The sequence below is a fragment of the Episyrphus balteatus genome, chromosome 3 (genome assembly GCF_945859705.1).
Source record: "Episyrphus balteatus chromosome 3, idEpiBalt1.1, whole genome shotgun sequence".
In the NCBI taxonomy this organism is placed as follows: domain Eukaryota; kingdom Metazoa; phylum Arthropoda; class Insecta; order Diptera; family Syrphidae; genus Episyrphus; species Episyrphus balteatus.
Window position 1 is genome coordinate 23,659,237 of NC_079136.1, and position 26,137 is coordinate 23,685,373.

The 26,137-nt window shown below is 30.3% G+C and overlaps 2 protein-coding genes and 1 non-coding gene across 3 annotated transcripts in view; 1 reads left to right on the plus strand and 2 right to left on the minus strand.

Moving 5' to 3' along the window:
* Nucleotides 1-26,137, plus strand: part of LOC129916565 (uncharacterized) — a 210,202-nt gene that overhangs the window by 100,158 nt on the left and 83,907 nt on the right. The window lies entirely within an intron of this gene.
* Trnap-ugg (transfer RNA proline (anticodon UGG)) lies at nt 19,543-19,614 on the minus strand. Its single transcript has one exon. It is a non-coding gene; the product is annotated as a tRNA-Pro (tRNA).
* LOC129916567 (uncharacterized) overlaps nt 23,340-26,137 on the minus strand; it is a 56,425-nt gene continuing 53,627 nt past the window's right edge. The window contains exons 2-4 of the mRNA XM_055996584.1: nt 25,426-25,620; nt 24,138-24,248; nt 23,340-24,019 (exon numbers count right to left, since the gene is read on the minus strand). Coding sequence (XP_055852559.1) covers nt 23,790-24,019; nt 24,138-24,248; nt 25,426-25,620 — 536 coding nt within the window. The 3' untranslated portion in view covers nt 23,340-23,789. The remainder of the gene's footprint in view (nt 24,020-24,137; nt 24,249-25,425; nt 25,621-26,137) is intronic.

Genomic DNA, 26,137 nt, shown 5'->3' on the forward strand with positions numbered 1-26,137 from the left:
TTTTTTTTGTTGTAATGTTAAATAATGTATTTGTTGCTCCAAACTTATTCAATAGCGTTAACATTCATTAGCCATCTAGTCAAAAAAATCGTGTAATTCCATACGTGAAATGATTTTTTTTTGTTTCTTATTTGAATCATTTATTTGCAAAACATGATAAGTCCACTTTTTTTCAAAATTCGTTTTTTTTACTAAATTTGTACTCCAGGGATAACCACGTCTGTCTTTAAAATATGAAGTATCTACAGAATAAGTCAGCTTCTTTTTGTGTAAATGGTATATAAGATTAATGGTTTAAAGATACTTTAAAGTTAAATAAGCAGTCCGGACATTGTATTTTATTCTCAAATACAATTGTTTGATAGACTGGGGCTAAAAGCAAAATTGCATATCCATTTAAAAACTAATTTCACATCCGTTTATTTTCAAAGTATGATAAGTCCAAAAGAGTTTTTATTTTTTATCTTTTGAGCTATCGCTCCAAAAATTAAAAACGAAACGGTATTTTGTAGCTAGGCAAGAGTTCTACAGAATATATTTATTATAAATTTTTCTACGCATATCAAAAGAAAATAGAACGTTTTTTTCTTCTCCTGAAAAATTTAAAATCATGGACTTATCATGTTTTGCAAATAAATGATTCAAACCTTACAAAAATAACCGTATTCTTTTAAGTAGCCAGCCTATCTTTTGTAACAACACCAAAAACAAACAATCTTCTTGACTTTCAACAAATATTTATCCAAAACACTATAATCTATTGTTATGACGAGTTTCATGCCTCAACACCAAATCTAATTCCATAAGCTTTTACACCTTCTTTCGTTACAAATTGCGCCCACACGATAAAAGTGTGAAGACGACCCAAAGACAACAACCGCACGAACAAGACGGCGAAGACGTCGTCCATTGTTATCAAATCAAAATCTTCAGCTAAAGGTCATTAATGGCATGGCGCACGCCTCAGGCTGTGCCATGGAAACATACACCAATCTTCTATTTTTCCCTTCTTAAAACAAAACAGAAAAAAAATCAGCTTTATCACTGGTTACTTTGAGGCTATTATATTGTGAGGACTAGATACCTTTTTCCTCCTCTTCGTCTCTTCCATTCTATATCTTCTCTTGTCTTCATTGAATTCGTGCAGACATAAAGATGAAAGTCGCGTGCCCAACTTAAGCTCGCTATACAACGTTTTCATTTTCAACCATCTTCTGGCATTTTTCCGATGGGGCATCCCGTTAAAAAGCGATAATTCCAAGGTTACCTCACTTATGGGCTTGTTGTTGGCTTGAGTTGTGGATTGAAATCAAAGGCATGGAAGACTGCTTCCTATTGACGACTGCGATGATTGATGGTCTTCATCCGAGTTGTGTTTGTTGATGATGATCTTCAGTGAGTAATCAGAGCAACAGTTTATGATATAATTAGGCTACTTTTTTGTTGTTATGGTCATGTCGAGAGTTGTTGTCTCGCAAGTCTTTCCATGAAAACCTCGACACAAAAGAAAGTTAGAGGTCTGACAACAGGTTGACATGGTATGTTTATGTATACAACTTAATTGAATGTTAAAACAAAAAAATGGTAATAAAAAAAATGTAAGAAAAAAAAAAGTAAAAGCATTGAATTAATTACGTCGACTTTAAATTCATTGACTCTGCCAATCTTGAATGACAAAATTGTTTAAAAAAAAAAGACCTTCTGTCTGTTACACTGCCAATCCCAGATTATATCTTTGTACTTGAAGTTTAATATTATGAGTGCATTGGAGCATTAAAAGAGCCCGATCGGATTCTGTGGTTAAGATTAAGTGTGTCATTTTAGCTTTTCGGGTACCTTACTTAGCTTTTGTGGGAATCTTTTGTATATAATATAATGCACCGCGTGCAGTTTTCGACCAAACCTCTTTGCAATTCTAATGATGTCAAGTGTCAAGGTGGGACTCTGATGGGAGAACAGAATATCGCATATCTGTAAATTGATGCTGAATATGCAAGCAAATTTTTTCTTGGGAGGGGTTTGTTTGAAATTGACTTAATTTAGGAAAATAGAGACTGTAATGGGAAGGGCATGGTTATTGTGGTACCTATAAATTTTTTGTTCTTTTTTTTTTTTTTGTTCGCATTTATTTTGAAATCCGATAGCAGTTATAAATTAAAGCAATTTGTATTTGTTGTGATTTTTTAAGTTGTTATTTTTTGTAACGAATACAGGGTGAATTTGATAAGTGTTTGAAGTGTCATTTAAATGTTTGAAAAGAAACATAATACAACTAAGGTAGCTATTGGTCTAATCTCCATCACCATGCCAACAAAAAAGAATCATATACAAATATGAATCAAAAATATTAAACAACAGAAGTCTACTCAGAGACAAATATTTCCTAGAAAATTTAAGCTTAGATTTAAAATTGTCACGTTCACTGTGGGCTGTAGGGCTGTGTATTAATCTCGTGCTCAACTCTTTAAGCTAAAAGGAACACAGCAGGAACACATTTTTGTCTTTATCAGTTGATGTTAATTGTTTGTTATTTGCATTTAAATAGCTTTTTGTATGCTTTAACCCTCTGTCGACACACGTTTGATTCCGTTTATAAGATTTTATGTTCTTTTCAAATAACTGTTAATGGTAAAAATACTATTTTTTTTAGACTATGTCCTCTTAAAACTAATATCTTGGCTAATTTTCTTATATACAGGGTGTCCCACAGTCACCGTCCCAAATGAAAACCATGGATTCCTGAGGTCATTTTAAGCCGAAAAACTTATGAGGTAATTTTCTCGTTTTCGTCCCGTTTTCGAGTTACCACGGTTTTAATGATTTTTGCTCTCTTGTCCTTTAACTGGCCTTATCTTTGCCAAACTAAGTTTGATTTGAAAGATTTTTTTTTACAACCAATCAAGAATTAATTACAGTTTAAGTTTGTCTCAAAATTTTTTTTTCTGCGGACAACCGTTTTTCCACAATTTTGCATCAAACACAATTTTATTCGTTTTTTAAGTTGTTTTTTACACTTTCATATCATTTAAGTCAAAAAAAACACGTTAATGAGTACCTATTGATTTTTTGTGCTTTTTATTGAAGCCCAGTTTATTTTCATAAAAAAAAATAAGTTTTATTTCATAAAAAAGGCTACTGAAAGTAATTAAAAAAATAAACAAACTGAGTGAATTAAAAAAAAAAAAAAAATATTTTTAAATAAAAAATTAATTTAAATAAATTAAAACTTTTTCTGAGCTTTATCTATTTGTTCTTTTCTTAACCACAATTGCTCAGAAAAAGTTTTTAATTCATTTAAATTAATTTTTTATTTAAAATTTTTTTTTTTTTTTCATTCACTCAGTTTGTTTATTTTTTTTAAATTACTTTCAGTAGCCTTTTATGCTTATGCATTTCGTACAAAACAAAAAGTTGAGATAACATTTTTCCATGACATTACGATGGTAGACAATGCCAAAAAAGTGGGTCCCGGAAGTCCGTCTGTCTGTCTGTCTGTATAAGGAGCTACAGCCTAAACGGATGGACCGATTAATGTCAAACTTGGTATGTAGCGTTGTTTGGTGACTCTCCAGGGGGGTTTTTGGAATTAATTTTTTTGGACCAAAAATAACGGTAGGTACTTGTAATATACCGATTTAAGTAAAATTGAAATATCTCGAAAACTGCTCTAACGATTTTGTTTAAAAAATTCAAATGTTAGTTTTAAGCTAAGGTCTATCTTTCAATGAAAAAATTTTTTTTTGGAAAAATCATTATTAACGGTACCTGCCATAGAACGGTTTTTTTTCAAATCCGATTATCTCCTAAACTGCTTATTCGATTTCAACGAAACTTTTTGTGAAGAAGCATTTATATAATTTAAATATGTAAAAACCAAAAATAAAATTTCCAAAATTTTTTTGAAAAATCAAATTTTCGAAAACGGGACATTAAATTTTTTTTGAAATTTTGTTTTTAGATGTTGATTAGTGATTTCTACAACAATTTTATTTTAAAACTTTTTTTCCAAAAAATTATTTATAAAAAAATTAGTTTTTTAAAAAAACGGCTCTAACGATTTTGAAAATTTTTTTCTAAAAATGCATCTTAATATATCAATCAAAACTGCATACTTGTTTAGTGAGGCAATTTGATTTCAGATTTTATTTTATTTTAAAAAAAAACGAATTTTATTTTTTTTCCAAATTTCTATATAAAAAGTCTTAAAAATTTAAGCAACTTTAACTCTAAGAGCAAGTACGTGCGACCCAGTCGTGCATTTTATTTGAACCATTTTTCTTTAACACATAATTTAAAAATAGCTAAAGCAGTGGTTTTATTGTATACATTTTGTTCTTTGAAATTACTTTTTTATCATTAATTTAAACCATAAAATCACTTAATGCAAGAAATATTTTCAAAACATAGAAAATATTAAACATAGTAAAACGAATAGGTAGTAAATCTATGTTACAACACATTTTATAAAATTAGAAAATAGGATCTAGGAAAAACGATATAATATGTGATTGTTTTTAAGAAAATAGAGGTATAAATTATTGATAAAGATAAAACGATACAAAACTCTTAATTACAACTTGTATAATGTGTTAAAGTAAAATAACTTAAAAAGACCAAAAACAGTAGATTTTGAATAATTAGCTTCTTGTAATTTCAGTAAAATTTCGACTTCGCCAGCCTAGATTAAAGTGGGAAAACTGTGAATTACGTGAGAATTAATTTCATAAATCTTTCTATCATGAAGTTAAAAAACTGCAGTTATTTTTTGAAAGTAAAAAAAAATGCTCGAAGCTCAGAGGAACTAAGATTTTGAGACTTTTCAAAATAGAACAGATGATGCAACGAAAATTCTAAAAATCATAACCTATCTGATCATTGAACAATGAACTAAAAAGTATATCTGTACTACATCCAGGACTTTTATACCTACTCGTATACCTTGTTTAACCCATAATAACCAAATGAATTTGACCAGTAGTTTTTACAAGCTAGCAATAAAATGCTTATGTTACATTCTCTCGTCACGAATTAATCTAGTTACATGATTTATGGCAACACCTAACGCTACTTACACTAATGATACAAAACATTTATCAGAAAATAAATTTAAAAAAAACTACACTTTCAGTTTTGTTTCATAATTTATTTGGAAATATTGTAACCAACCTAATGGTCCCAACAGTACTTTGGGCACAGTTTATGGGCCAGAAATTTTTTTAGATATATTATTTCAAATATTATTATTTTTTTAAGAATCGCCATTAATCTTTTTTTTTTAGAGCAACCAAAAACAGTTACATGTGTTAACTTAAACAACTAACGAACTTAACGAAGCGGAATATCATTTCAAATATGTTTTTACCAAGAAACTAATAATAAAAAAAAACATGAGTTTATCAATAAAATTTAACTGGAAAACTGTATAAAGCTAAATAAAAATGTGACGTAAACACGCTAACATAGTGCACCACATTCTTAAAGTGCATTCACTTTTACACCCAAGTTACACTGGCATAGAGTTTGCAATTGAGACTCTTTATGATGATGATGATGACTATTCGACAAAGACAACCACGAAGAAGGGGTAAATAAGAAGAATGTTATGCAAGTGAGTTAAAACACATAACTTGGTTAGATATTGAAACCTTATATGTGCTCATTCATCATTCCGTTAGTACTCATATTCATTCATTCACTCACTCACGCGAGGAATGTTACACTGACCAGACCACGCAAAGTCTACTCTCTAAGTCAAGGGGGTATCAAAATTCGTTCCTATTCGATTGTTATGGTATTTTTTTTTTCTCTTTCTTTTTTTTATTTTCCAAGAATAAGTTCGAAGTCTTTTCTTTATATCAAGTTTAAAAGAGCTTCCCCATATCTATTAAAAGGTATCCGATGATACTCGGGTATGAGGTTAGGTGGTTACTAGATGTCCGGCTTATGGAATAAGTATAACCAGTTTTTCGCAGTTAATCAATCACTGATGAAATACGGGGATTCTAAATCATTTTAAGGAAAAAGGGTTTTAATTGTGAAGAAACGTTTTAAAATTAAACGCGCATTAACTTTCTTTACAATAATTTCTAATTAAAAAAAATTAATCCGACTTGCAACATTCCCCAAACGAACATTATTCGAAGTTTCCTCATCGAAGTAGTTCCACAAAGTCTACACCGTGACAAGTTTGATTATCCGATCTATATCGGAAAGTTTGCAATAATTTTCGCGTCCGCTTGCAATAATTAAATTATGCACCTGGACAGAAGACTCACTGACGCTAGCTTTTGCGCTGTGTCGTACAAAAGATTACAATTCAAAGCTGCGCTGCGGTGCAAATGCAAGAAAAGTCTATTAGATAGTCAATAATTAAAATTAGCTAAGCCGTGCGAGATGTGGCAGGAAAAGTTGTATTGTCATTGAAGTCTACAACACGGTCCACATGATAGCCGTTCAACAACAAGTTCCAGATTCATGCACTCTCCTCGGATTAAGCGCTTAGAAGATGGACATGTGTGGATGTGTGGTTTTTATAATGAAAGAGAATGTTCGATTTTTACGTTGTGTCTTGTGTGCGCAAATTTGTAAAATTGATTTTAAATTTTGAAATCTACTCGTATAGTTTGTAATTGTGCCTCTGTTTTGTTTTTTTTTTTCATTCGATTATATCTTCACCACATGTGAGATGACATTAGGATCTTTTCAAGATGTTAAGACATCCTACTTGTTGTGGTCATGGCGATGGTGAACCATGGCAAAGGAAATTTGTCGGTTACATTCTATTTTTTTTTTTTTTTGACAAGTGAAAGTCGTTAAAACAAAAAAAAATTTAACAAGCAGATGTGTTTAACTTTCTATGCATATGAATGTGCATTTATGGTATTTCTTTTTTTTTTGTTTTGTTTTGACAAATGACTGATGAGCAGCTTGACTATAAGTTGAATGAATTTCAAGTCAAACACGAATTAAAATTTTTATTTCCCATTCCAGTTGAATTCCTTATATAAAACGAATTATTACAATTTGATTATGAATGTTGACGTCTTGACATAATGTATTTGATCAAATTAAGTAATACATTTTGAGCAATCGGATTACATAGCTACATATTAATATTTTGTTTCATCGAAAGTGAATGGCGGCAAACACAATAACACATTTTGTTCAAATTGGAAAACTATGTAAAACGAAAGGTTATGCTTTTGAACTTGTTTCTTGTGTTCAGAATCTCAAACAAGTAATTTCCAGATTTTCTCGAGGCAATTCTTTCACCCGAAATATTTTTGATCGCCTAGAATTTTTATAGCTATTTTAAGTTTCCACCGAAGGGAATTTACATTTTCCGCTAAACTAGTTTCTTGTTCGCACCAATATTTAAGTGAGAAAAGAAGAGCTGTCGCCTATACCTTGCATATTACCTATTAAAAATAAAGTTAAAAATACGGGGAGTTATCCAATCGTGAACAACTTTTCGCTCAGAATTCAGAATAAAACAGAAAACTATTTAAATTTACAAGAAAATTAAAACATTGGCTGAGACGTTTTTGAGAAATCTAGAAAAAAGTGTAATATGTACACGTTACTAAAAAAATGGATTTGCTTTTCGATTTTTTTGTGATTCAAGAATAGGTATATTTTTATTAATATCTTGTAAAACATTATTACTAAGGATAATTTTTAGTATAATTGTGCAAAATAAGAAAAAAATCACACGCAAAGTCCAAGTACAAGAAATTTCATTTTGATACAAGGCGATAAAGGGGTATAGATAAAAATCTGAAAAATTTAGACAATTTTTGTATTTATTTGGACACAATTGAACGGATGTTTTCATTAATTTTGTGTTAAGGACCATGGTACGAATTTTTCTGTATTAATTAAAGTTTCTTTAGTGTGACATTTTGAACATATGATTAATTATGTTTTATGTTTCTCGAAGATTTCAGTTTCTCGAAAATTTGAAGAATTTCTGGCTTGAAGTAGGTATATATAAGTTTTGGTTCGCTGGGAAATTTATAAATAAACACGCGCAAAACCATACTTTTGTTTTGCTATCTGTTGAACCAAATTAGAATATCAGATTTTGGAACGATATGTCCGAAAACGATGCGGAATACTTTTTTTTTACTAGCAGATCAAGGATCTTTAACAATTGGGTAAGCAAGTAAGTACTTTTTGTACCGGTTACCCAAGTAAATGTACCTTTATCTTTAAACACATAGCAACACTTTTTCCCGCACTGTAAAAAAGTGTTTTGCACTGTATTCAAGAGACCCAATTTAACACTCTTTATCGAAAAGCGTGTTTTTTTTTTCTCCTTCAACCCAAACACTGAGGAAGCCCAAATACCCCGTTAATAAAAATACAGTACGCTGAAAACTCTAGTTGTTGTATCTAGATAGGGTTGCCAGATATATTTTGACGAAACTAGTAATTGAGATGCAAAATCCCGGACTTTCCCGGACAAATAAGGACAAAAAAAGAGTACAAAACTAGGACAAAAAAAAAATGCATAGTTAAAAAAAAAATAACCGAACAATCCTATTAAAATTTAACTAAAAATCACATTTTTAACCCTTGTTCCCGTAGCATTTTTTTCTTATTTTTTCACAAATAAAAAAATAAATAAAAAACTCTGAGACAAAGTTTGGCCTTCTCGGTATAGTATTATAATAAACATTTGAGCTATAATACTACAATAGTTGCAATGCAATTCCAGTTAAAAAAATTTTAAAATTCCATTGAAAACCAATTGCAAATTACAAATAAAATTTTTAGTAAGTTACTAAGTAAAGAAATGGTCTTTTTGTATATTTTTGAGTTTTGATTATATTGGAACAGAATACAAAACAGAATTGAGCAGATAATAAACCAAAATAAAAACGCCTCGCTTTTAATGAACTCGATTCGTTTTTTGAATAATAAGGGCCGATTAAACCTCAGATAAAGCCAGATAAACCTCAGAGCTTATTCCTAGGAATAAAAGTTTTTTTTATATTGACATTTATTCTTATGATAGTCTAACTGACGATTGAAAAATTTAGGCTAAATGAATTAAGAGTAGCATGCACAGAGAAAAATAGACCACATAAAATAGAACAAAAACAATAAGATTTCTCTATGGTTTTCATCCAAGAAGGAAATCTTATTTAAACAATCGGGTTTTCCTTATTGTTTTAAAATCTGCAAAAAAATAAAAAAAACGATGACCAGGCTGGGAATCGAACTGGAGACTTCAAATCATTAGTCGCCCACCTTACCACCTGAACCAACCTGCCATGAAAATATTGATCGTGATTTTTGTTCTAGTGCTAAGTTGCAAAAAAAATCAACTTTTCAGTCAAATTTTAATAAGATTTTCTCTATAAAAATAATAAGAAATCTCCTTAAAAAAACCTTACTAATCGTTGATTTTAATAAGATTTCCTTATGAAATGTATGGACGGTAAAACAATATGGCAATCTGTTAGTTTTTAGCGGGTCATATTTTTCTCTGTGTACAAGTAGTGAGATACTTAAAGGCTAGAAAAGAGTACAATCCCGGACAATTGATAGAAACTATCCCGGACGTCCCCCACACAGCCAAAAAAGAGTACATGTCCGGGAAAACCCGGACGGCTGGCAACCCTTCTAGAGCAATGTGAAAGAGGTAAAAATGAAATTAAACAATTTAATGGAAACCAGTCATCAAACCAAAATTTGTAAGATTTGTCTCCTAAGAAAAAAAATTGCAGATTTGAATATTGATATTTTGTATGGAAAAATTAAAATTAATTCGCCACGTGTAAATATAACAAAATAGAGATTTGAATATTTGAATATTTTTTTATATTCATTTACGGCCATGTTATTTACTAGTTTCAAAATACATCTGGATGTAAAGAAATGTCAAATGTCAAAAATAAATCCAAATCCATAATATTCACTATCACACAGAGAAAAAAATTGTCTTTTAACTATTTTTTAACTATTTTCATAGTTAAAATCGGGATAATTATTTTGGATTTGGATTTGTTTTTGATATTTGACAATTTTACATCCAGATATGTATATTTTTTAAGCTAGTGAATAATATGGCCGTTAGAAACTTTTGAGCCCAAAATACATTTTAATATTCACCCTTGTTCAAAATAAGGTACGCTTTACTGCTCGTAGAAAAAAATATAATTCTAGCTTATTTACACAAATTTGGTATGATAATAATTAAAAAAAAAAAAAAATTGAAACTTTTTTTAAGAGGCATGCGATTTTCGAAAAATGTACTCATTTTTTTAACTCTACAAATTACCTAAAATGAAATTTTTAAATTTTTTTTAATAAAAAAAAACAATGAACGTTAATTCTAGCGTAGCATTGGTAGTATGCGTTGACATAGGATTGTATTAATATTTGTAGGGAACTACTTGATGCTTTTTGAAAATGTTCACCTCAATGCATAAGATGCCGAATGCAGCAGGAATAGAACGAATCCCATTCAAAAATGATGTCATCCAATTGCCGTGTATTAAAATTTGCATAATACTTCTGTTGGAGTAGGTTTTGCTTAATTTGAACAAAATGTTTGTGAAATTATTTGCCATGCAATGTACTTTTGATAGTTGGATGGATTAAGTGGTGTTGTCGATGATACAGTTGCCGAATTTGTCTGTCTGTCTGTCTGATGTCAGTGTCATGGCATGTCACGGAAGGATAAACTGAGCCTTTTTGTTAATTGTTTTTTTTTTGTATTTTTCTCCACAAAAAAGGATACTCACCTGAGAGAAGAGACTGATGGTATTATAATATGATGATATAGGAATACATTTATATCAATTTCCATCACTGGGCACAAAAGTATTTGTATATTTAGAGCAAATTAATTTATTCGAATGCATGAACCTCGGATGCATGGTGGCAAAATGTTTCAATTAATTTTATTTGCATTTATGTTGACACTTCTTGTTTTACCCCAAAATATCTGTAGGTATATATAAATGCAAACGACAAACGAGAAATGACAACAAACGCAAATTCACCAAACATTTCTCTCTCTCGAGTTCATGATGTGTTTTGTGTTGTGTGATGAATTAATTTTAATGGTATATTTGATGTTATGGGATTTTGTGTGTGATTTTTCAATAGTGCGGCAGTTGACAGAAATATCTACAGAATATTCGATATATAACTTCATATATCACAAAAGCTCAATATTCCAGAGTGTATCTACTACTAGAGAAATCTTCCTACTTTCGTACACACAGTTATATTTATTTATTAATAATAATATTTTTGTGGTGATAATCTTTTAAGTTGTTGTTATTTGAGGTTTTTGTGTTTACATCGGAGAGAATCGGTTTTGTGACAAATCATAGCAATTTTGATTTATTTATAATGAAATGTAGAAGAGCAGAATTTAATACTGAATTATAATTTGTGTTTATAGTCGAGTGATTTGAATAAAATTTTAGAAGACATACATATACAAATATTTCTTTTTTTCAAATCATAGATCATTTACATTTAGGCAGTAGTTTTCATTGACTGACCGGTAACGCTTTGTAAATAGCTTGACAAGAATATTTTCTGCAGATAAGAATATGTACATATGTATTATTTGTTTTTATATACAGGGTGTCCCAAGAGTTAACGTCGAAACGAAAACGGTAGATAGAGTAGGTGGTGACAGATATCAGAAAAATAATTTAAAAAAATCGCAGCCATATATTTTGTGAATTATGGGCATTTGAATAAAAGTCGAAAAAATGGTCACCCTGTGACGGTTTTTCATGTGCCCTGACTACAAATCTTAATTTTTCTCATTTTTTCTTTTGTTACGGAACCTTGAATAACCCTGCTACCAAATGCATTTAAAAATTTTAACTCAGCTGCATCAGTTTTAAAGCAAATATTACTTTTTTGCCCAACTTAGTACTAAACATTTTTACATGACTCTAATTCAATGAACCGTAGTGTAAAAAATGCACTACGATGTTTCTGCAAGTTTTCTTAAAAGTTGGTGTGTTCAATTCTCTTTTAAAATGGTACAACATTGTTGAGGATATTCCATAAATAACCGAGATAAAATTTATTTTCTTAAGAAATCCGACTTTCTTCGGTCGAGTGTGGACTTTAGATGACTCTTAATTTTATTTTATTTTATTTTAATTTATTTTAATTTATTTTAGTTTATTTTAATTTATTTTAATTTATTTTAATTTATTCTAATTTATTTTATTTTATTTTATTTTATTTTATTATATTTTATTTTATTTTATGTATTTATTTTTTATTTATTTTATTTTATTTTAATTAATTTTAATTTATTTAATTTTTATTTCTTTTATTTTGTTTTGTTTTGTTTTATTCTATTTTATTTTATTTTATTTTATTTTATTTTATTTTATTTTATTTTATTTTATTTTATTTTATTTTATTTTATTTTATTTTATTTTATTTTATTTTATTTTATTTTATTTTATTTTATGTATTTATTTTTTATTTATTTTATTTTAATTTATTTTAATTTATTTTATTTTATTTTATTTTATTTTATTTTATTTTATTTTAATTAATTTTAATTTAATTTATTTTATTTTATTTTATATTATTTTATTTTATTTTATTTTATTTTATTTTATTTTATTTTATTTTATTTTTATTTTATTTATTTTATGTTGTTTTATTTTGTTTTAATTTATTTTATTTTATTTTATATTATATTATTTTATTTTATTTTATTTTATTTTATTTTATTTTATTTTATTTTATTTTATTTTATTTTATTTTATTTTATTTTATTTTATTTTATTTTATTTTATTTTATTTTATTTTATTTCATTTTATTTGATTAGAGCTGTTCAGTGTTCATTGTGGCGTATACTTGTTTTATTTTATTTTATTTTAATTTATTTTATTTTATTTTATTTTATTTTATATTATATTATATTATTTTATTTCATTTTATTTTATTTTATTTTATGTTGGCAGTTTAAAACGGTACGAAATAGCTATTTTTACCAGTTATGCGAAAGCATACGATGTGTTCACTGTGGCGTATACTTGTTCATTTTTTTTTTTAACTCTTTACCACTGATCTAAATAAACAAAATAATTAAATTTTATATTTAAAAGTGTATCTAAAAGAGCGTTTTCTAAACAACTATACTAAAAATATCTTAAAGGTGAGTCAAAATTATGCGATTAAATTAGCCAAAAATATAGCAATTTGTCGTGAAAGTGTTCATGATGATTTGTACTTTTCACATTTTCAATTGAAATCCTTTTCATCGTTTTGCTTTTTTTAATTTTAATGTTAAAATTAAATGTTAAATGTTACATGGAAATTTTTATATGTAGATTCCAGAATATTTTCATAAAAATTAATTGTTTACATTAAAGGACTTTTAGTTTTAAACAGGATAATAGAAAAATTTTACTTCATTTCCTTGGTTTAATGGTTGTTTTACATTTTTGTTGCGTTTCGATTTGTATACCTACCTGTTCTGGTGGCACAAGCAAACTCTGTTAGTACCAGCCATTACCACCGCCAGTACCGCACCGGCCGGCCTTCCGTTTGTGCTTTATATTGTGAGGATTTAATTTATTTCTCTAGTTGTGGGTCTGAACCTGAGTGTTGTGATGGTCACAGTGCAATTCCTCGTATTTTTCTATACATTTACCAAGCATTTAATGCAGGGGCGGAGTGCATGTAGGTGCGACACTCGGGTATGGGTTGCAACCTCTGTGTGTATGTGTGTGTGTGTGTTGAATGCAATGAATTGCCGGATAAAGGATATTTGCACGTGTAGCACCAGGCGCGTTGTCGGTCGTCCTGACAGTTACCACAAAGCGTTCTGGTAAAGTCGGTTGTTGTTGGTGGTTTTCTGCTTATACCCGACCAACCAACACCGCATCGCTGTGGCAGAACGACGACGATGACGACGAGAGCAACAAAAAAATATGCATCGCGTGCGTAATTGAAAACAAACCCCTTATCCAAGTGGAAAAAAATATAGAAAAAGGATTTTGTTTCTATTTTTGTTTCCAATTTTTTTTTTAATTTTCTATTTTTATTTTATTCTAGAACGTTTTGCCTGATTCCCTTTGGATTCACTTTTTGTTTCCTTAGCTGTTGTGATCTGTTTGTGATTGCTATATATATATTTGACGCTGACTGTGGGGAGGGATAAATAAATTAAGAAAATAAAAAATGGAATGAAAAAGAAAGGTGATGCACAAGAGGCTGAGAAGTGCAATAAATTTCCAGGAATGGGGTTTTTGTTGCACAAAGTAGCCATAGATCTGTGTGGTGTATTCGTTTGAATGAAAAACACATTTTTTTTTTTTAGTTGACTTCTTCAAATAAAATACACACGAATGCATCATGATTTGTTTTTTTTTTTTCAATTTTTTTTTTTCGTTTGGTGTTGTGCAATTTAGTTTTTATGCAATTCTGAATGCGCTCGTGGCACTAAGTGAATTTCAGTTAAATTCTTTTTTTTTTTTAAACAAGAATGAGGGAAATGTGTGTTTTTATTTCGAAACGTACAAATGTTTTGTTTGTGTCTTTTACTTTAATATTTTAAAAATAAATTTTTCAATAATTATAATCAGTAAGCGAAAAAAGTTAATCTTTTAAAAAAAAAAAAAATTAATTCATCGGGACAAATATATTACCTGTTGATTAATTACCGTTCTTAGGGTTCAAAACGTACGTATAGTAAAGAGAAGCTTTAGAATATAAAAATTAATCTGATGCATATTTGTGTACAGTATGGTTCGATTTTAAGTATTCAAATTAAACTTAGATTAATAGAATTGATATGTATTGCTGTTTCAAACTCCTCCAAATGGTTAGATAAAATCTTCTTATATCTCTGTTTTTAAAATCAATGAAATAGACCGGGCGGCGGCTGCAGAAACGCTCATCGAGCTAAAGAAAAATTCACTTTTGTAGCAAAAGATGAGTCTGAGTAACTTCGAAAACCAGAGGTCTTCCCGTCCGCATCCTGGCAGGATTGGCGTAGCAGGGTGAAATCGGGTGCATTTTCTAGTCACCCTTCAACGCATCGAGCTAAAGACTCAATTAGTGTATCAAAAAACCACAGGTCTTCCGTTCGGTAACCTGGCAGGAGTGGCGGTAGGGCGCATCAAAGTAGTCGACTTTTAGGGCCCTCCTAACTCATCGAGCTAAAAGATGAAATTGATGTCAAATGAAATGTAGCAATGTCTTCTTTAATAATTCAGAGGTCTTCCTGGCCAAATCTTGGCAGTTTCTGCACGCGAACAGCTTTAAGGTTGGAAACGATGAAAATGAGTTTTTTGTTAAAATCTTGTTTTTTGGTGTGTTGGCCGGTGATTTAAGAAATTGTTTTGTTACCAAATCAAAGATAACAACACGAATTTACTAAATCCATAAAAAAAATTAGGAAAAGATTAAAAATTTCTAAAAATATACCATTAGAATGTCAAAAAATACCTATATTTCTAAGCAATTAATCAAAAAGTATGCTCTGCAATTTTATAGTTATCAAACTTAAGTATGAAAAAGATGCCAAATCGAAGGTTAATATGTCTACTTTTATATTTCATAGGTCTTCCAAGTCAAAGCTTGGCAATTTGGTCACGTAGACCATATTAAGACCCGATTTGATTTTTTTTCTGTGTTGACCGACTGTGGGCCCTGGACTTGTCGAGCTAAGGGATGAAATTGGTAAAAAACGAAAGGATGGAGCCTCTTCTTATATAATTTAGAGGTCTGTCAAACCAAAAATTGGTAGTTTGACCACGCAGTCTATATTAAGGTATACTCGGTTTTCTTTTTTTTTTTTTTGTGTTGCCCTTTTGGGCACGCGTCGAACCATCGAGATAGTTTAAAAACAAAATTGGTACCAAACGAAAGGTAAGAATGTGATCTTTTGTGATTCAGAGGTCTTCCAAGCCAAATTTTGGCAGTTTCTTTACGCAGCCTATTTTAAGTTGAGAACCTATTATTATCGCGATTTTGCTTGTTTTTTCTGTCTTAACCGACAGGTTGACCCCATTTTATTTTCTCTTTTACTGCCTGTGTTGAGCTCTTGTGGTGTAGGGCTCCTGAAACCATTGAGCTAAATGAAAAGATATTTTCTTAAAGATTAAAATAATGTAAATGCGTTTTCAAAAATTTATCAGATTCTTCTGAAGAATCAGATAAACTATCTTCACAATTATTTTCTTCTTCTTCGCTTATATTATATGCGAAAAGAAGTTGGAAGATTTTTCGTTTTTCTTATACTAATATGCTTCAGTGTCCCAAATTTCATGACTTTTCGTCAAGAAATGGCCGTGTAAATGATTTTTGACGCCATAAAGCACCACTGTGAGACGAGGAGAATGATACATCGTCAAATCCCTCTTGAACGACAGATTTTCAAATCTTTAACGAGTTCATAGCATTAACTGATTGTGCCAACTTCATTTTTACTTCAAATTTGGTAAAAATAATAATTTACCAAATTTCAAAACGCATGTTGGACCGGAAGCAGTTTTTTTTTCTACTTAGTATTTAGCTAATACAAAGGTTTTCCACAGCTATTTTATTAAAAAAAAGATGTTAGGGTTTTTAATTTTTTTTTGTAAAAATACCATTTTTTAAATATTTTTTCAAGTTTTAGAGCCGATGCGCGGATTATAGTCTGCTAAAGTTTTAATTCTGTAATATGCCTACAATTTAATCGTAAAAAAATTGTTAAATAATTCCAGTTTCTAGCATTTTTACCAGCCCTATTCTGAAAAACGAGGAATTTAGCGTTCGATTCACTTCAGTGATCTACTTTCGCTCTTCGTGTCAATTCTGCTAAATGTCGAACCTTATTTCGAAACTTTCGAACATCCATATTTCAATCTAAAGCATTTATTTATGTAGGATATCTGAAAAAAAACATCAAAATTGTTGTAACAAACTATTGTTGTAGGTAAAGTATGATCTGTGAAATAGGCCCCGGATGTTAATTAGAGGAACCAGTTAGATTTTTTACAATTTAAAACAGCTACTAGAATATTTTTATATATATTTTTAAATTTCTCTGCCAAAACTTCATTTATATGCTTTTTCAAACTGTTTAAACCGTTAAACGAAACACACTTATAAGTTGTTGTTAATAAAACGTTGAATACTCAAGTCGAAATCCAGCTTGGAATTCTCTTAAAAGTATATTTCTTTTTTTTTTAATGCCTATAGATTGTGTAAATATTGTGTACGATGCATTAAAAAATAAATGCCACGATAGTTCGCAGGATGTGATCAACAATCTTTTTTTATATATTGAAGAATTGAATTCTTCCTTGAAATGGCTTGACAACGCCTTCAAAATTGTTGAACAAGTTAGCTAAAGTTTCTAAAAACTATCTTATGGCATTTATATTAAACTCAGATGGAATTCTTTCTGATCTAAATATTTTTCCATCATTAAGTTCCTTTTATTTGAATTTTTCCTAATCTGAAGTTATTTGCTGATTTTAATTTCAGCTCTCGAAACGGCATGATTTATAGAAAACAAAAATCGGTAGAGTTCTCTGAATTAAAGTACCTACTCTACTCATTATAAATTGTAAGTCGTAAAGTTTTTATGACAATTTCCAAACCTCTGCGGAATTTACATTTCTTGCAAGTATTTGCCATTTCAAAGTAGTCTTTTTTGCATTTACATAACTCAATTACTTATTAGCTTCCATATTTATTTTTTTGTGGTTATTACTACTGGAAAATTGAAAAAAAAAAAAATCCATAAATTCCTAAATGTATTTCGCTTATTAATTTTTGCTGCTCGGTGAAATCACTCCTATTAATTAGTTAGTTTAGTAATAAGTCTCACCCAATCTTTCACCATACTATTCGTTTCTAGACCTTGAAACGATAAGATATATTTTTAACATCTTTTCTTTTGCTCCTTAATATGTTCGATACAATATACATTTAAGATATTTTATTTTAAACTTATTCAATGTTCACTGGGGTGTATACGTACTTTTTTGTCCTGAGAAAAAAATCATTTTGTTGTTTTTTTTTACCTACTTCTTAATGAGAAATATTTGAAACCAAATGCAGTCCAGGTACTCGTACTTCTTTCTTCATTTATTCAAACAAACCCTCAGTCATGTTCGTCATAACTCAATTCTCTTCCAAGAGTCTAAATTTCATCACTTTCCTAAAAGTCTTTTTCACTCTACGAGTACTTCTATGTAAATCTAATTTATGTCCCTCAAGCCTTGAACAATTTTATTCTTAAAAAAAAAACAAGAAGAAAAAAAATACCAAACTACCTCCATCACAAACACATCATCATCACCATCATCAGTGGCACTCTTAATGAAGGCACTTTCTGTTTCTGCCACATACAAATTCACAGAGAGAGAGAAGAAGATTCACCTGGCGGAACTGTAGGCAGAGATACCGAGTACCTGCCTAGTTGGTAAAAGTAGCTTTTACAACCAAACAACGTGTCCGGATCACTCTCGTATCATCAAGCACTTTACCCAATTTTATATTGAAGAGCTCTGTATCTAGTAGTATCGGGGAATATGGACGTGCAGCTCGAATGGACATCTTCTCTTGATTATCTCGTTAAGCCCGACAATGGCCAACGACAGAATATTAAATCACTTACCATGTAAACATTGACATTCATTACCAACCCGAGAGCTTGTGGACTTTTTATTATTGTCAATTTCGTTCTTTGTCTTGTACAAATTATCTGATTTTTTTCCCAGTACTTTTTGTATAGGGTTTTTTTTTGTTATGTCCCTGTTCGAAGGATTGTTTTGTCCTTGTCTCCTGGTTAAGAGGACAGTGTCATAGTGCAGCAGAACAACACACTTCTGTGTGATGCCGCACTAACGAAATTACTTTCGAAACATATTTCTTTTGGTTGCTTTCGGTTCTGTCCACTAGAACCGACTGTGACAGAAAGAAAAAAAGTCAAAAATAGAAGAAAAAAAACAGCTCACCTGGTTTGGCATTGTTTTGATGACGGTGCCGCCGCCACCATCACCGAGCTAGCGCTTTACTTTGACATCCATTTTCAACAGCAACCACGGCCATTTCCACTTCCACCACGATATGGTGACGATGAAAGGCGCTGTTGCAGGACTAATGTCTCCTCTTTCAGTGTTTGTCTTTGCTTAATGTCTCGTGGCGACTCCGTCCGGTATTTTCAGGTACTCCGCCGCCGTTCCGTTTGGTGTTTTGTGTTCATTACTTTCGTTTCAATTTGCTGAGTTGTTTCGTTTTACTCTTGGCTGCCAGATTGTTTCGAATATTATTGTATAGTCCAGCTCTATTTCCAGTGAAACGGAGCTGTGCTTTGGTTGTTTGCAGATTTACGGTCATAACTTTGTGTTGATTTTAGCTTTTGTAAGCAATTTTTTTTTTTTTTTTTTGGTCTTCGAAATTTCACAGAAAATTTTGGTGTGTTGGTCTCTTGTAATCCCAGACAAATTGGCAAAATTAAATTTTTTGTTTGCGAATGGCAATTTGAAAAGTTAAAATAAAAAAAAACTTGAGAATTGTAGAAAAAAAGTTATTTCGGGCTCAACCGGGATTTGAACCCGGGACCTCTCGCACCCAAAGCGAGAATCATACCCCTAGACCATTGAGCCACCTGAAGATTGTTTTGGCCATTTTGTGGCATATTTCTGGGTTGGCTATTAATACAACATGGCCAACATCATTGTTAATGTTGATACCTACCTATTTGAATTTTTTTTTTTTGCCTTGCATAGTTTTGGGTGTTGTGTTATTAACGGGTGAGTGTGAGTTTTGTCATGCTTTGAGGTAGACTTTTAGGAGTAAATTAGTTGGGCAGTTATTTTAACTAGTGGTTTTTGAATTTTGAATTTGTTTATAAATTTTTGTTAAAGGTAGAAAACCGAGGAACGAGTAAATATTATTTTAAAATTGTTTTTCAATGAGATTAAGTAAAGATGATGGCAACTTAGAAGCGTGTGTTCATTTGTACCTACATTTATATAAGGCGTATTTTTTGCTTTTTGAAATAAATAACCCCATATAAAAATAGTAACCAGGTGGCTGGATTATTTTCAGTGTTTGTGGTTACAATTACAAGTGAGTTCCTAAATTCGTAACAATCAATCAGGTAAGCTTCAAAGCATTAGACAAACTTTTCGGAGGCTTTTAAAATCGAGTGTGAATTCAGGTTCTCGAAACAAAAATTTCTTGATTCGTCAACCAACATTCTAAAAATTTAAGAATAAGTTGTTTTGGATTTAAAGATTCAACGTGTTGACATTTAAATCCTAGCTTTGCATTTAATTTGACACCAATGTCACCTTTTATCTCAATGAAAAAGAGAATGCTCTTAACTCCACTCCAAATGTGCCATTATAATGAAGGAAAGGCCTTTGGTTTTCGTAAAAAAGATAGTAAACTTTCACTCAAATGGAATTTTCTTAAGCGTTACAGCTTTTTTGCAGAGGCCGTTCGGACTTCACGCTAAAAAAAAAAACTGGGAAAACTTTGATTTTCAATTTCTTGAGTTAATTGCTTATACACATTTCTATTCGCTACGAAACGAATACGCTTTCAGATTTTTATTTGCTATAGTATTGGTGTGTACTTGTGTCTGTGAACCAGGCAGCGATGGCAGTTATGAAATATTGATTCGACCGTTGATTTTTTTTTATCCAAAGATGAGCTGGACGAATAAATTTATTCACTTAAAATTGCTTCTATTTGAACTCAAAACTATTTTAATTCATTGTTGAAACTCAAACAAATTATTATTATCAAACAAAAACTTGTCAAATTGATGGATGTCAATAATGATGTGGTGTTAGTAAAAGAGGGGTAAATCTGCCGAAAAACCCAGATCTGGAAAATTGATCTAAGATCAAAAAATAAATCAATTTTTTTTGGCCAAATGAAGGCAAGAATTGTCAAAATCAGTTTTTTGATCAAAAAATAAATTGTATTTTGTACCAAACGAAAACCACATACGTTTTTCTGATTTCAAACTAAAACGAAGACTTTTGGTAAAATTTAAACAAAAAATATTCTTGATTTTGTATCCATTTTTTGTTCTGATTGATATTAAACACACTTGATATTATAGTCTATTTAATAGACCGGAGCTCCAGAGCAAAGCTAGAACAAATTCGTTCAAGAGTTTTTATTGCTGATTTTGATTCCTTGGTATAAAAGAATACTCCAGCCAAAAGTGCTACTAAATCCATTGGTGCATTTCTGAGAAAACGGCAACACTGGTCGGTTTTCAGTTTTTTTGATTTAACTCGAAAACCAAGCCTAACTTTGAAATGGTTCAAAGACACTTTTCATAGCAAATTATATTTTCTGTCATGTTAAGATGATTAAAAAATTTTTTAAATTATTTTTCACTAAAATTGTAACCTAAAATCAAAGAAAAAAAAGTTAAAAAAATGACGATTTTATTTTTTTTACTAAATCAAGGGGCATTTTGTGTATGTAGCCAGTATGTCCAAACTTTGTACTAATGAAATAAAGTAGAGGTAAAATCCTTTGATAATATGTAATTTTAAGAAACAACTTAAATGTACCTATTCAAAAATTAGCACTTTTTCCAAATTTTTGACTTTTTTAGTTAAAAGCAAGTTTTTAAAACTCGATAAATCGTATAAATTGGTAACTTTAAGACTTTTAAAGTAAACATACTTAGAGGGATTGATTTAATATAAACTAAATATGACAAACAAACAAATTTATTTGCATCCTTATGGGCTTGTGTGCAATTTTGTGTATGTGCATTTTTATAAATACAGATCGAATGGATCGACGGAGAGCCATTAGCTTTGGTCTATTGCATAAAAGAACATTTATTACCAACTCTTTTACTGTTTTCAATGGCCTGAAAAACAATTCTTGTAAAATCAGCGACCAACGAAAAGTTTCTCTTGAAAAACGAAAAAAATATTCAAATGAGTTTCAAACAAAATAGTCCAGGCAAATTAGTAAATCAAATTGCATTTTTTGCGGGACAAATTTTTTTCATGGAACGTGTTAGGGTGTATGTCCTTATCGTAAAAATGAATTTTTTGGAATGGTAGAACATCGGGAACAGCAACCATCTTGGAAAAGAAGTCGGTGCCGTTTTTATTTCATACCTGCATTTTTACTCATTTAAACCAAAAATGTCCAAGGACCAAGGACTGACTTATTCACAATGAAATTATTTAAAAAATTATATAAAAATGAATTCCGTAAGTTAGTTAAATTCAATTTTATAGTCAGTCAAAGTCCGGGTTCTTCTCGCAAGGTTAGGATAGTATGACATTTTTTCAAATATCTGAAGAACTTTTGATTTGTTTGTGATTTTCTTCAAGAAAGAATTATAGCACTTTTAAATATTAATTTTAAATATTAAAATTTAACGATTTTATGGTCTTTTTTTCACCGAATTTTGTTTTTGGAATAAATTAATTTTTTCAAACTAATGCCATTTCTTTAAAAATTAATATTTCAAGAAATCCTACGTACTTCACTGGGATATAGTATTGTTATTCTTCACACAAAATTTCAGCTCGATCAATTAAAAACTGTAAGAGTTAGTTGATATACTTAAACAAAATAAACAAACTCCAAAAGAAAATAATGTTTCTAATTTTTATTATAAGCTGATGAAAATGGCGAAACGATTTCGTGTATACAAAGTGTTATTGCCCCTTAATAACCTGACCAACATTTTGAACATGTAAACAATTTGTAGGCTCATTTAAATACTGGAGCAGTACGTGCATTTACGTGCAACGATAGGTGCTTATATAAAATTTGTGGTTTTGGTTTAAAACATTGACTCAAGAAAGAATATCAAAAACAGTTTTTTTTTTTCAATTTTCATCGGTATTAAGTATTTGATTTTTGAATTAAAACGTGTTAATTTTTACACCTCTTTAAAACTATACATATTTATTTTTCATAAAACCGCATTTATTTTAAATGAAAATCGGTAGAATCCCAGCCAAAGCTAAAACTGTTTTTTTTTTTTAAGGGGTACTGCCTTTTGCGAGGCATTGTAAAAGCCTCCATGACTATCATTGTCATAAAAAAGAGCTATCTGCTTAGATGTTTGAACTCGGTGGTAAAATGTATGTCCCTTCCATTCTTGCAAATTTTTGTACAAAGTACTTAATTTTGTAACCTTAAAATATTTGCTCATTTGGTCTAACATTATATTTATTCTACAAAACTAAAGTCAAAGTTAAAAATAAAAATATACTTCCTCTTTTTGTTAGAAAGCAAGACAAAAAAGTAAAAAAAAAAGTAAAACAAATCTTCTCTCTAGGAGTGAATTAATTTATTTCTCTTAAATAAAATGCAAATCTAGGTACAAGGAGGTTAACTCATTCTATTGTCTTAGTAACTTATAAATACATAATTTCAAATATTTTTATTCATAAATTTAGTTTCTTAAATTTAAATTTTAAATGTAAACAATTTTAAATTTCATAAGTTGACCGCGATAAAAAGAAAAAAAAATAATATATATTCAAGTCCTCGATGTGTTGTTCGGTGTGTGCCTGTGTTGAGTTTATTCCTTAAAGTAGTTGCTTTGAATGTCAAAGCATTGCTATCTTTCTTAAAGTATTTTTTTTTTTTTTTAATATTAACAAAGAAAAAAATATTCGATAGCACATAGCAAAAGTGTAAATTTAAAATTTCGTCTAAGATATAAGCATAAAAAGTTATGTTTACATCAAAATTATTTTTATACAAATTTCATTTTGCGTTAGCATTGTTTTATCACTTAAATTTTCTGTCTTCTTTTTTTTTTGTATTCGATTTATTTATTAAAAATATCATCGACCAGTTGCTTCGTGATAATTCGATGTGGCCGAGTAGGATTCACCTTTGGCCGCTGATAAAGTCTGGCATTGATGGCATAGAGCCTCGGCGATAGATCACAACGTACATTGAACCACCAATCGCACACGAACACTGCTTGCGAGAATTGTGTTCCATTGGGACAAAGGAAGCTTGCCTGTCGTCCATCTATGTCACAGTAGTGCCAACCTATATGGAATTGAACAAAAAAAAAAAAGACATTAAAAAAAAGGATAAAATAGAAAAAAAAAACAAAAACAATTTATAACGAAATGGAAACCCATTTGTTGTGTGTTTGCGAGCGCACCTTGACATCTTGTTTCCATATCGGCAAAAAAGCCCGGATACGCCTGTTCATCACAATAGAAATTTGTATAGGGTATCGCCGAAAGGATTGGGTAATCTGTTCCCGGTCGACCTGCAAGGAAATGGCACAAAATGAATATTTAGGATATTGAGTTGAAATGCAATTATTTTGTGTTAAGAACAGATGCACACACACCACCCCCCCAAATCCCCGCCCCATTTTGGATCGAAAAAATATTTTCCAATATTTGTATCCCAACAAGCTAAATCTCGTCGTTTGTCTCAATCAAAATATTAACAAAAAACACAAATTCGAAAAAACACCCATTTTCCAACAACAACAAGAGCAGTATCAAGAGAAAAAGGGTGAAGGGGGATTTGGGGTTGCGGAGATGACTGCTCCTAATTTACTGCATTGGAGCCAAACGCAAATGGAATCGAAACCCATTTTACGATTTTTATATTAATGCACTAACAGGATAGCGAATGTATTCTATTATTTTGTCCAATTGGACATGATGGTGGTGGTTTTAGCCCAAAGGTGAAATTGGAATTCACAAAACAAAAAAAAAAAAAAAAAGAATTGCCAAAGAACTCGATACTAATTTTTCCCACAAAGTGAATGGCTTCAGGGTGCATTTGCTTGGTTATAACAACTAGTCAGGAGCTATGTGCGTGCAACCTTTATGGTTGTTGATTGGAAAAACCATTTAATGCCAATACATAAATTCAGTTTTGTTAATACTTTTCATTCAGGGTATGAAATAGTGTTTGTCCTTTTCTGCTGAAGCTTAATGAGTTTTTATTTGATTTTGTTCTGTTAACTGAGGATTCGATTTAGTAGAGAATAAAAAATGTTTGTCTTTGAAAATTGAAGGATCTTTTTTTCCTTAATACAAAATTTCTTTTAGCTTAGTATAGCCATCATATTTGTTTTTTTTTTACCTCAAATGAGATAGATACCAATTTTGAATATAATTGCTATTTAGAAATTTTTCAAATTGAAGGTGAATGGAAGACCTTGAGAACCACCACCAAATCTTCAGGCTTTATTTTCCGACTTTTTGCATCATGTAGTTTTTGAATATTTACTGTTAACAACAAGTTGAATAAAGCATAGGTCTAAACCCCTTAAAAATACGTCATTAAAGAGGTAAACGTCATTAAAACGTAAAATTAATTAGTTTAAAAGGGTGTTTTCGAATAATAAAGCTTTCAATTAAACCGATTTTTCGATATATTTATTTTATTTTACTGCGCCTTTCACTTTTAAGTATTTTAAATATTACCAGGTATTGATTTTCCCAATTCCAAATACTCCCTGACAGAAGGACTTAGAAAATTTGTTGGTATCGTTGGGACGTCCTTTTCTTGAGATCCACTATCTTCATTTTCCAAATCTTGCTGGGGTTCAGGTTCGAAATTCACTGGTTCAGGAGCACGTGGTCTTTTGGCACGTTTTGAGCGGACTTGTTCGCGACAATCTGAAATTAAAAAAAAAAAGAAAATTAATTAAAATTGCATATTTAGTTGAGAACATTTTGAATAAATGTATAGTTCAATCAAACCCAACCTGTTTTTTTTGAAAATTAAATTTTAAAAATATGCACATATATAAAAAATAAATCAATAAAAAAAGAGAAGAAATGTAGGTCTATTGCAAAACTATAAAATGTACATAATATTGGTACCCTTTTGAAAAGGGACATGACCCCATGACTAGTGTCAAATGAAGGTGCAGGGAACTAATTTCACGGGAACTACCTTCACATGGGAATTAATTTCACCTCTAGTGGGTACTAATTTCACTTTTTACTGATGAAGTTATTTCCCACTCAAGGTGAGAATTAGCTTCACTTTTTTGTGGGAAAAAATTTCACTTTTGAGTGAAGTTATTTCTCACTGAAGGTGGGAAATAATTTCACTCTTTATTACAGTTAAGCAAAATTGTCATGTTTTGCAATTCCTCTTCGTATGTTGTCTAAAAAAAATGTAACGCAG